This window comes from Bombina bombina, chromosome 6 (assembly GCF_027579735.1).
Source record: "Bombina bombina isolate aBomBom1 chromosome 6, aBomBom1.pri, whole genome shotgun sequence".
In the NCBI taxonomy this organism is placed as follows: Eukaryota; Metazoa; Chordata; class Amphibia; order Anura; family Bombinatoridae; genus Bombina; species Bombina bombina.
The window spans coordinates 1050661113-1050674392 of record NC_069504.1 but is presented as its reverse complement, the minus strand read 5'-3'; the positions used below and the strand labels follow the sequence as shown (position 1 = coordinate 1050674392).

Genomic DNA, 13280 nt, shown 5'->3' with positions numbered 1-13280 from the left:
TAATTTATGTAAGAACTTACCTGATAAATTCATTTCTTTCATATTAGCAAGAGTCCATGAGCTAGTGACGTATGGGATATACATTCCTACCAGGAGGGGCAAAGTTTCCCAAACCTTAAAATGCCTATAAATACACCCCTCACCACACCCACAATTCAGTTTAACGAATAGCCAAGAAGTGGGGTGATAAGAAAAAAGTGCGAAAGCATATAAAATAAGGAATTGGAATAATTGTGCTTTATACAAAAAAATCAAAACCACCACAAAAAAGGGCGGGCCTCATGGACTTTGCTAATATGAAAGAAATGAATTTATCAGGTAAGTTCTTACATAAATTATGTTTTCTTTCATGTAATTAGCAAGAGTCCATACGTATGGGATAATGATTACCCAAGATGTGGATCTTTCCACACAAGAGTCACTAGAGAGGGAGGGATAAAATAAAGACAGCCAATTCCTGCTGAAAATAATCCACACCCAGAATAACATTTTTAATGAAAAAACATAAGCAGAAGATTCAAACTGAAACCACTGCCTGAAGTACGTTTCTACCAAAAACTGCTTCAGAAGAAGAAAACACATCAAAATGGTAGAATTTAGTAAAAGTATGCAAAGAGGACCAAGTTGCTGTTTTGCAAATCTGATCAACCGAAGCTTCATTCTTAAACGCCCAGGAAGTAGAAACTAACCTAGTAGAATGAGCTGTAATCCTTTGAGGCGGAGTGTTACCCGACTCAACATAGGCATGATGAAATAAAGATTTCAACCAAGATGCCAAAGAAATGGCAGAAGCTTTCTGGTCTTTTCTAGAACCGGAAAAGATGACAAATAGACTAGAAGTCTTTCGTAAAGACTTAATAGCTTCAACATAATATTACAAAGCTCTAACAGCATCCAAAGAATGCAATGATTTCTCCTTAGAATTCATAGGATTAGGACATAATGAAGGAACCACAATTTCTCTACTAATGTTGTTAGAATTCACAACCTTAGGTAAAAAATTCAAAAGAAGTTCGCAGCACCGCCTTATCCTGATGCAAAATCAGAAAAGGAGACTCACAAAAAAGAGTAGATAATTCAGAGACTCTTCTGGCAGAAGAGATGGCCAAAGAAACAAAACTTTCCAAGAAAGTAATATAATGACCAAAGAATGCATGGGTTCAAAAGGAGGAGCTTGAAGAGCCCCCAGAACCAAATTCAAACTCCAAGGAGGAGAAATTGACTTAATGACAGGTTTTATACGAACCAAAGCTTGTACAAAACAATGAATATCAGGAAGATTAGCAATCCTTCTGTGAAAAAGAACAGAAAGAGCAGAGATTTGTCTTTCAAGAAACTTGCGGACAAACCTTTATCTAAACCATCCTGAAGAAATATAAGTCTTCCAGACTCTATAATATATCTCTCTAGATACAGATTTACGAGCCTGTCACATAGTATCAATCACAGAGTCAGAGAAACCTCTTTGACCAAGAATCAAGCGTTCAAACTCCACACCTTAAAATTAAGGTTTTGAGATCCTGATGGAAAAAAGAACCTTGAGACAGAAAGACTGGTCTTAACGGAAGAGTCCACAGCTGGCAAGAGGCCATCCGGACAAGATCCGCATACCAAAACCTGTGAGGCCATGCTGGAGCTACCAGCAGGACAAACGAGCATTCCTTTAGAATATTGGAGAATACCCTTGGAAGAAGAACTAGAGGCGGAAAGATATAGGCAGGATGACACTTGTAAGGAAGAGATAATGCATCCACTGCCTCCGCCCGAGGATCCCTGGATCCGGACAGATACCAGGGAAGTTTCTTGTTTAGATGAGAAGCCATCAGATCTATTTCTGGGAGTTCCCACATTTGAACAATCTGAGGAAATACCTCTGGGTGAAGACCATTCGCCCAGGTGCAACGTTTGGCGACTGAGATAATCCGCTTTCCAATTGTCCATACCTGGGATATGAACCGCAGAGATTAGACAGGAGCTGGATTCCGCCCAAACCAAAATTCGAGATACTTCTTTCATAGCCAGAGGACTGTGAGTCCCTCCTTGATGATTGATGTATGCCACAGTTGTGACATTGTCTATCTGAAAACAAATGAACAACTCTCTCTTCAGAAGAGGACAAGACTGAAGAGCTCTGAAATTGCACGGAGTTCCAAAATATTGATCGGAAATCTCACCTCCTGAGATTCCCAAACCCCTTGTGCCGTCAGATACCCCCACACAGCTCCCCAACCTGTAAGACTTGCATCTGTTGAGATTGTAGTCCAGGTCGGAAGAACAAAGAAGCCCCCTGAACTAAACGATGGTGATCTGTCCACCATGTCAGAGAGTGTCGTATAATCGGTTTAAAGATATTAAGTGAGATATCTTTGAGAAATCCCTGCACCATTGGTTCAGCATACAGAGCTGAAGAGGTCGCATGTGAAAACGAGCAAAGGAGATCGCATCTGATGCGGCAGTCCTAAGACCTAAAATTTCCATGCATAAGGCTACCAAAGGGAATGATTGTGACTGAAGGTTTTGACAAGCTGAAATCAATGTTAAACTTCTCTTGTCTGACAAGGACAGAGTCATAGACACTGAATCTATTCTAGAAACCTAAAAAGGTTACCCTTGTCTGAGGAATCAATGAACTGATTGGTAAATTGATCCTCCAACCATGAACTTGAAGAAAGAACACAAGTCGATTCGTATGAGATTCTTCGAAAATGAGAAGACTGAGCAAGTACCCAGATATCGTCCAATAAGGAAATACCAAAACCCTGTTCTCTGATTACAGAAAGAAGGGCACCGAGAACCTTTTAAAAAAATTCTTGGAACTGAGGTTAGGCCAAACGGTAGAGCCACAAAACTGGTAATGCTTGTCTAAAAAGAGAATCTCAGACACTAAAAGTGATCTGGATGAATCGGAATATGCAGATACACATCCTGTAAATCTATTGTAGACATATAATGCCCTTGCTAAACAAAAGGCAGGACAGTCCTACAGAAACTGAATGTTGGTATCCTTACATAACGATTCAATATTGATAGATCCGGAACTGGTCTGAAGGAATTGACCTTCTTTGGTACAATGAAGAGATAAAATAAAACCCCAGCCCCTGTTCCAGAACTGGAACTGGCATAATTACTCCAGCCAACTCTAGATCTGAAACACATTTCAGAAATGCTGAGCCTTTGCTGTGTTAACTGGGACACGGGAAAGAAAAAAATCTCTTAGCAGGAGGCCTTAACTGAAGCCAATGCTGTACCTTTCTGAAACAATGTTCTGAAACCAGAAATTGAGAACGGAATTGATCAAAATTTCTTTGAAGAAAACGTAATCTGCCCCATACCAGCTGAGCTGGAATAAGGTCAGCACCTTCATGGGTACTTAGGAGCTGGCTATAGGTTTTCTATAAGGCTTGGATATATTCCAAACTGGAAATAGTTTCCAAACTGATACCGCTCCTGAGGATGAAGGATCAGGCTTTTGTTCCTTATTGTGAGGAAAGGAACGAAAATGATTATTAGACCTAAATTTACCTTAGATTTTTTATCCTTTGGTAAAAAAGTTCCCTTCCTTCCAGAAACAGTTGAAATAATAATTTATTACCCTGGAAAGAAAAGGAAAGCAAAGTTGACTTAGAAGACATATCAGCATTCCAAGTTTAATCCATAAAGCTTTTCTAGCTAAAATAGCTAGAGACATATACCTGACATCAACTCTAATGATATCAAAAGATGGTATCACCAATAAAATTATTAGCATGTTATAGAATAATAATAATGCTATAAAATTATGATCTGTTACTTGTTGCGCTAAAGCTTCTAACCAAAAAGTTGAAGCTGCAGCAACATCCGCTAAAAATATAGCAGGTCTAAGAAGATTACCTGAACATAAGTAAGCTTTTCTTAGAAAGGATTCAATTTTCCTATCTAAAGGATCCTTAAATGAATTACTATCTGCCGTAGGAATAGTAGCACATTTAGCAGGAGTAGAGACAGCCCCATAACCTTAGGGATTTTGTCCCAAAAAAACTCTAATCTGTCAGATGGCACAGGATATAATTGCTTAAACGTTTAGAAGGAGTAAAAGAATTACCCAAATTATTCCATTCCCTGGAAATTACTTCAGAAATAGCATCAGGGAGATTAAACACTTCTGGAATAACTACAGGAGATTTAAAAACCTTATTTAAACGTTTAGATTTAGTATCAAGAGGACCAGAATCCTCTATTTCTAATGCAATTAATACTTCTTTAAATAAAGAACGAATAAATTCCATCTTGAACAAATACAAAGATTTATAAGCATCAACCTCTGAGACAGAAACCTCTGAACCAGAAGAACCATTATCAGTATCAGAATGATGATGTTCATTTAAAAATTCATCTGAAAAAAGAGAAGTTTTAAAAGACTTTTATGTAAACTAGAAGGAGAAAGAACAGACATAGCCTTCTTAATGGATTTAAAAAATAAAATCTCTTATGTTTATCAGGAACACTCTGAAAATTAGATGTTGACGGAACAGCAACAGGTAATGTAACAGTACTAAAGGAAATTTTATCTGCATTAATAAGTTTGTCATGACATGCAATACAAACAACAGCTGGAGAAACAGATACCAAAAATTATAGCAGATACACTTAGCTTGGTAGCTCCAGCACTAGACAGCGATTTTCCTGTAGTATCTTCTGACTCAGATGCAACGTGAGACATCTTGCAATATGTAAGAGAAAAAACAACATATAAAGCAAAATTGATCAAATTCCTTAAATGACAGTTTCAGGAATGGGAAAAAAATGCCAAAGAACAAGCTTCTAGCAACCAGAAGCAATGAAAAAATAAGACTTAAATAATGTGGAGACAAAAGCGACGCCCTTATTTTTTTAGCGCCAAATAAGACGCCCACATTATTTGGCGCCTAAATGCTTTTGGCGCCAAAAATGACGCCACATCCGGAACGCCGACATTTTTGGCGCAAAATAACGTCAAAAAATGACGCAACTTTCGGCGACACGTATGACGCCGGAAACGGAAAAGAATTTTTGCGCCAAAAAAGTCCGCGCCAAGAATGACGCAATAAAATGAAGCATTTTCAGCCCCCGCGAGCCTAACAGCCCACAGGAAAAAAAGAGTCAAATTTTTGAAGGTAAGAAAAAATGATTAATTCAAATGCATTATCCCAAATATGAAACTGACTGTCTGAAAAATAAGGAAAGTTGAACATTCTGAGTCAAGGCAAATAAATGTTTGAATACATATATTTAGAACTTTATAAACAAAGTGCCCAACCATAGCTTAGAGTGTCACAAAAAATAAGATTTACTTACCCCAGGACACTCATCTACATGTTTGTAGAAAGCCAAACCAGTACTGAAACGAGAATCAGCAGAGGTAATGGTATATATAAGAGTATATCGTCGATCTGAAAAGGGAGGTAAGAGATGAATCTCTACGACCGATAACAGAGAACCTATGAAATAGACCCCGTAGAAGGAGATCACTGCATTCAAATAGGCAATACTCTCCTCACATCCCTCTGACATTCACTGCACGCTGAGAGGAAAACCGGGCTCCAACTTGCTGCGGAGCGCATATCAACGTAGAATCTAGCACAAACTTACTTCACCACCTCCATCGGAGGCAAAGTTTGTAAAACTGAATTGTGGGTGTGGTGAAGGGTGTATTTATAGGCATTTTAAGGTTTGGGAAACTTTGCCCCTCCTGGTAGGAATGTATATCCCATACGTCACTAGCTCATGGACTCTTGCTAATTACATGAAAGAAAGTTTTTTAATATTAGGAGACAAAAGAAAGGGACTCTCGGTTTATCCCACTCTCTTGATATAATCTCCGTTACCAGAGAAGGGAAAGGAAAAGTGTGCTTTAGATTTGGGTCTGAATACAATGTCTAATTTCTGTGCTGGCTTGCCTACCGCTGGTTTATCTTGAACCTCCAAGGATCTTAAAATCTCTTTTAGTAGGGATCTTAAGTGATCCATTTTAAACTAAAAAGTTAATCTCCTTGTCTGACGCCAGAGAGAAATCGCCTGATAAAACTTCTCCGTCAGAGGAAGAGGTCTGGTCTAAATCAGATTCCTGGGACTGTTGAATAACCGAAGAGCTACCACAGTACTGCCCTTGGAAGAAAACCTTGAAGAAGTATGCTTTAGTTTGTGCTTGAGCTTACTTGCAGGTGGCATAACCCACAATAGCCTCAGTAACCACTGCCTGCAAATGAGCTTTAAACTGTGGTGCAAACTTTGTTATGCCACCCTGAGTAATATACATCGGCAGTAGATCTGCCTTAGGAGATGGACCTGGATCTTGAGAATGATTCTGTAGAACTGATGTTAAAACGCTGGAGGACAAACTGTGACCGACTTGCACAGTAAACATTTATCCAGTGAGAAAATAATGCCTTAAGAGTCACCCACAGAGGACTCTACCTAAGTGGCTTCAGTCCCAGATTCCATCCCTCACAAGAACTAAGTGACAAACTACACTGTAGGTTAGGAAACTAGCCCCTTGTGAGAAAACTATGTGTGTGTTGCCACAATAAGTGGCAAGGTTTAAAAAAATGACTTGCTCTATAAACAAAGGATAACTATGTGCCTAACATAACAAATAACTATATATTTATATATCACCTCAATGCTCTGGCATATGTGTCTCACCCCCTCATGTAATCTGTGACTGGACAGTGCGAAGGTAGCCGTAACACACTTGTAACACTTTCTGACTGCGGCTGCACCTGAAGAGGACAGAGCCAGAGAGCGGGCTAAGCTTTGGACTTCTCAGTGAATTTACCAACATATTGGCTTTGCGGTCACAACACAAATGGTTGCAAAAGCTTCTCTGGGATTCCCAGAAATTGCAGACATGCATGGCTTTGCCATTGGTTTTTGGTAATCAGGAGGCCACTAATTGCTGTTGCGCACCATTATTATATTCCTGAAGGTGAAGCTGTAAATCATGTAGTTTGTATTGTTAATTTTAGTCATAGTGTAGCGATTACCCTCCCACCTGACACCTTCCTCTGCTCTCTTCCCCCCCATTGGTCACCACCATCTTAGGTACTGGAAGACAGTCTGCAGGTTTAGGGATTCCCCCCACCCCCCACTGTCTGCCGCTACCTATTTTATAGTATTTAAAAAGTTTTTCTGTAGAGTAGGGATCCCCCATCCAAGCATTTGTTCTTACAGACACCCCCCCTCCTGTTATTACCTTTTTCTGTAGCATAGGGAACCTTTCCTAATCAAATCCTTTTACTGTAGCGTAGGGAACCCTCCCCTTCCTCCTGCGACGTGACACCAGCCTCCCTCTTTTCTTTCACACCACCTATAGCATCACTGCACGCTGTTTGACTATCTGCAAACTGCCTTCATATGGTAAAGGAAGAACGATCAGTTATTCCTTATCATATGAAGACAGATGCCTTCAGCCTCTGGCTGCAGTCTTAACTATCAAAACTGACAGAGGGGACCACAGTATGAGCCAGAAGGGTGGACATAGTATGTCAACAGGGTACACTAGGAAAAGAACCTACATCCTAATGGCTTATTAATACATTAGTATTTTACTGAACATAATACATAACGGAGGATACACTTCAGGAAATGTATGATGCACACTAAGGAGGAAACCAATACCTCATAGTTGTTGCTTCCAGAGGTCTTACTGCCCTTCTTTCCCGTCAGGTTCATGGCATCCCGTGCCCAGTTGTCCACTAGTTTATGCAGGTCATCTGTAAAGGTACCCTTACGGCTGGAGGTCACTTGGGTTGCTTGGGATTGAGGAACTGTTACGTTTGTTGGGGCCACTGTGTTAGTGCTGCTCGTCCCTGAAACAGTAGAAGAAAATATAGTAAGTGAAGAGAGTCAGTGTGTGCCCAAGCACAGTTCTTGATCCAAAGCACAGAGGAGAATATCAAAGTATAAATAAAACAAAATATTCACTTCTTGTACATACACAAATGGATATTTGTAATAATGTCATCTTTTCAGTCATTAGCAGGTTTTCATTAGAATAATCTGATGTAGCATGATTCTGAGTTATCCTGGCAAGTCAGTGTAGATCTTACTGCTGCTAATCAGTCCAAAGGATTTTAGTTTTTTATTAAAGGGACATGGAAGTAAAAATTAAATAGTTCATGATTGTACAATAAAAAAATAATCCAAGTTACATCCCTCTTTTGGTACAATTCCCTAAAACGTAGCGCCTATCAATGTGAGCAAACTAAGGCAGGGTTAAGTTGTAAATGTGTCTTTAGAACTATATGGCAGCAGTGTATACAACAATGTCATAGTTATTGCACAACATAAGTGCATGATCCTGAACCTAACTAGATATGCTCCCATGCAAAGGAGCCACGTTTAAAACGAAGAATACCAAGAGAAAGTTGTACCTTTTTTTTTTTTTTTAAACAGACAAAATTGTAAAGTTTTTTTTAATTTTTATTGAATGTATCATCTGAATCATGAAAGTTTATTTGTGACTTCTATGTACCTTTAAGAGGGTCGGTTTAATACAGCAGACAGTATTCTTTGCTTACAACTAATTCAGAGAAACGGGTTTATAGCAGATGAAACTTACTACAAAAAAACAAAACATGAATTCCTGTAATTTAGATAGAAAGTCTTATTCACTGTCAAATATCAGAAGTAAGGAACGTTACAAGTGTTGGAAGAAAAATAAGTGATAATTACTACAGAGCTGGTTGCAAGGACAGACTTTTTTCACCATTTTCCCTGAAGCAGAAAGAAAGAGAAAGAGACATAAGTTAGCACAGAGCATAAGTGTCACAGAGAAAAAGGTGGGGCATAAGGATAAAATAAGCAGTAAGCGAGCTGATAAAATTCAGTGGCTGCCACAGTGAGCTGAACAGAACAGAAGCATTCATAGAAAGTGAAAAAGGAATCTATAGGGGGATAGAAATGAGAGGTTCCAGGAAACATTTCCACAACAGATCTAAAGCCCACATCATGCACATATACAAAATGTGTGTTTTGTTCCTGCTCTTAACTAACTATCCTACTAGCAGGGCAGACGGGACAGCTACACAAGAGGTGTAAAGTCTAAAGGACAACCCTAAATAAAGAGTAGCACTAACTCAACGCTATGAAACAAAAGACAAGATTTTTACCAGTCTGGTTTATCCCTATATTTCCAAATCTTGCTGTTCTGAGGAACACACAGGCAGAGCTGCAAAATCAATGTTATTGACACTACAATGTAAATTTACATTCTAACAGTAGGATAAACATGTTAAAGCAATTTAGCATTCTTGTGTGCTTTAAAAGATACAATGTATACCTGAGGGACACATGGTCTATTCAACATCAAAACGCTGGGATTTTAGACGTTCGTTTCGACAGCTTCTGCTTCCTTTGAATGGACATAATAGTCCATTTAGTTTTAAATAGAAACTTTTATATATATATATATATTGTTTCTAGTAAAAGCTGTCACTATTTTAGTGTTATACACACGTTGCGCATGCCTATGCACTAGCATTCAAGCCACATCACCTTTTCAGAGTCCGTGGTGGTTTGCATATTGTGTCAAGATATGGATCGCTGAACAGGTGCAGTGTTTGATTGATGGTGCACAGGGCATGAACAGCATATTTGTGTATGCCACGAAAACAGTAATAGCTTTTGCTAGAAGCATATTTAATTCAAGTATATTGTTAAAAATGCTTCTGTTATGTTCCTTTTCATTCTAGATGGTGCAGAGTTAAAGTATTTGATTAGCAGTCTTTAGAACACTGCACTCAAGAAGCAGTGTTGATTCAAGAGCAACAGATACCCACTTTGCATAATTACAGATTTTACATGACATCCCAGTGACCAATACTAGGCTAGAATATTTAAAAACTAAACACTGTTGCTCTGAAATCTTCTAGGCAAATACCCCAAGAGAAATTCTAAAATCTATTAAAGAAATTTTCTTCTTGTGTAAAAGCAAATCTGTCAAAAAAGCATACACACATCATAAACTCCATTTTAAATGACTGAATCGCTCCCACCTCTCTGGTTTTCTACTCTGACGTAAAGGAGTAGAAAGGTAGGAAAGGACAAAGTAGGGAAAATGAGGTGCAAACTAAGACTGGGCAGGACAACATTTTGTTTAAAGGCAGGCACTGCTGCCTGAAGAACATTACTACCAAACACATCAAAATGGTAGAATTTAGGAAAACGTATGTTCTGCTTAAAAAATATATTCAAATTAAGAAACATTCTTGAAAATCCAAGAAGAGTAAACTGATCTGGAAAAATTAGCAATAATGTGTTTTTTTGGGGAAAAAAAAAATGTAATTTTCCTTTAATGGACCGCCACACTGGTGGTGAATACAGAATGCCAGCAGATGGTGCTATAGAGTTTTGGTCTGTTAATGGAAAAGTACCATTACTTTCAGAAGCATAACTTCCCTCTCGGATGCTTGATTCTTGCAGCTCTTACGCTTGTCACACTTGGGCTCCGCCCCCCTTGAAACTCCAAGACATAGGTTAGAAAGTGCAGATGGGTGAATTTCTTCACCCATGGGTTCTTTGCCATTAACGGGCCATCTGATGGAGTGGCGGTGCATTAATGTAAAAGTTCCTAAAAAAAAAAACCTATCCCGTCTCCAAGAAAACCTTTGTAATAATTTAGCCCACTAACCTTTACATGGACCAAGGGGAAAACAAATGAAAGAATTATCTAAAAACCATTTTAATTTAAAAGCAGAATTCTAATGCTCTTAACAATATCTAAATCAAAGTCAATTAATTCTTTTGATTAGGACAGGGAGATGGGCTATAATTTCCTGATTGATGTTAGCCGATAAATACCTTTAAGTAAAAAATATCATATTATACCTTAAAAAAATATGCAAGAAAGAGCAAAGAATTCAAAGCACATTTCGGCAGAAGATATTACTAAAACCAACAAGAAACTTTCAAGATGGAAGCTAAATTTCCAAAGCATGAAACTTCTAAAAGAGAAACATGCAAAGCTTGTAAAAAACACAAAACTAATGTTCCAAAGAGGAGAAATTGGTTTAGACACTGGATATAGCCTGACTAAACCTGAACAAAGCTTAGATGTTAAGACATTTAGCAATTATAGTATGAAACAAAAAAAAAAAGACAAAATATAAGACTCTGCTTTTAGCTGGCACTCTTGAAATTCCAAGATAATGACTTATCTGCTAACTTAAGTCAGATTAATTTAGAATGCTCTCAATCATGAATCGGGAGCACCTCAATTCATCAACTTCTTCCTATGCAGGCAAAGAAAAGACTACAATAGAGCTTTGAGAATCTTTGCCTCCTCCTGGCCAGGATTTGAATCCCAGGAGTAATGGCTTGTGGACTATCACCACCTTATGAGAGAAATTCATTTCTTAGTTATACAGTCCTTCCAATTGCTTACCCTAAGTAAACTGACTCCAAACCAGTTAAACAATGTAAGAGTTATTTCCTTAAAATGTGCCAAAGTCAAATTGCACAGAATCTTAACAGCAGAGCCATTCCAAAGTCTATTCATAAAACCCCCCAAAAAACAGGGAACACAAGAAGCCCCCAATGACGTAACAGCAGCTGCAAAGCCCTGCATGCATACTTACTGATCCTAAGAATGGACTAAGGGCATTAGCTGAAACACACGTGCTGGGATCTACTTCGCACTGAGTATCAGAAGACACTATGGTAACGAGGACAGAGATACATGTCTTGTAAGTGAAGCGACCCCATCTCGTGTGTTTAAGCTTTGGTAGCCTGATAAGTTTCAGATGTTGGACCTGTACAGTTAACATTTAACAAGAGTGAAGCAGCTGCTGTGTTATATAGCGTCATTGGGAGTTTTGCGAAGGCATTTTTTAACCCTAATTTATGATGTGTGTATCAAATTTTCACTTATTTTTAATTAATTTTTTTAACAATTATTCCTTGAGTTATTTACCTGGCTGATTTAATACAATAGTATTGTTAAGACTTTTTTTTATCTATCAGTTTAGATAATCTTTAGCAGGAGCTTTATTGATATTGGTGTCAACAGGGACCCTCCAACCTGCGGAAAGTCATTTAGGTCAATGTTTTAGATAGGACCAAAGGGGTAACAGGATGCTTTGCATATGACAAAGTAAGAAAATTGAGCAGTGAGGACAGAGGAGTAAAGACAGCAGGAAGGAGCAGTCACACTGGTAGTACTGTGAATCACAACCACAGGTGAAACCGTTTCCCATGATACAAAGAACAGAATATATTCCTTACAATCCCTCACACTATTAACAATAACACTTAAAGTGACATAAAACTCATATGCTAAATCACTTGAAAGTGATAATGCATAACTGTAAAAAGCCGGAAAATATCACCTGAGCATCTCTATGTAAAAAAAGGAAAATATTTTACCTCACAATTTCCTTAACTCAGCAGAGTAAGTTCTGTGTAAAAAGTTATACTTCAGCTGCAGGTAAAAAAAAAAAATATAAAAAAAAATGAAGAAATGAACAGCAGCCAATCAGCAGTGCTGATGTCATGAACTCCTTTACTGTTTACTCATGAGATTTCATAGTAAACTCCCTTAAACTGAATAGGGAAATAAGCTATTTTTATGGTTTTTGAGACATGGCGGATTTTAATTTCAGTTTTTTATCTCCCCCATAATTTTAAAGAATTTTGGTTTAACCATGAAAATAGCTTTACCAATGCAGCAACCAGAAATCTATCTTTCTTTCATGTAATTAGCAAGAGTCCATGAGCTAGTGACGTATGGGATATACATTCCTACCAGGAGGGGCAAAGTTTCCCAAACCTTAAAATGCCTATAAATACACCCCTCACCACACCCACAATTCAGTTTTACAAACTTTGCCTCCGATGGAGGTGGTGAAGTAAGTTTGTGCTAGATTCTACGTTGATATGCGCTCCGCAGCAAGTTGGAGCCCGGTTTTCCTCTCAGCGTGCAGTGAATGTCAGAGGGATGTGAGGAGAGTATTGCCTATTTGAATGCAGTGATCTCCTTCTACGGGGTCTATTTCATAGGTTCTCTGTTATCGGTCGTAGAGATTCATCTCTTACCTCCCTTTTCAGATCGACGATATACTCTTATATATACCATTACCTCTGCTGATTCTCGTTTCAGTACTGGTTTGGCTATCTGCTATATGTAGATGAGTGTCCTGGGGTAAGTAAGTCTTATTTTCTGTGACACTCCTAGCTATGGTTGGGCACTTTGTTTATAAAGTTCTAAATATATGTATTCAAACATTTATTTGCCTTGACTCAGAATGTTCAACTTTCCTTATTTT

The 13280-nt window shown here is 38.3% G+C and overlaps 1 protein-coding gene across 10 annotated transcripts in view; it reads right to left on the bottom strand.

Moving 5' to 3' along the window:
* Positions 1 to 13280, bottom strand: part of WNK1 (WNK lysine deficient protein kinase 1) — a 544152-nt gene that overhangs the window by 17148 nt on the left and 513724 nt on the right. For 9 of the 10 annotated variants that reach the window (XM_053718830.1, XM_053718834.1, XM_053718833.1 and 6 more), the window contains 2 exons: positions 8692 to 8733; positions 7636 to 7826 (listed from right to left, as the gene is read on the bottom strand). In XM_053718830.1, the coding sequence (XP_053574805.1) occupies positions 7636 to 7826; positions 8692 to 8733 (233 nt within the window). The remainder of the gene's footprint in view (positions 1 to 7635; positions 7827 to 8691; positions 8734 to 13280) is intronic. The other variant, XM_053718832.1, reaches the window with a different exon arrangement.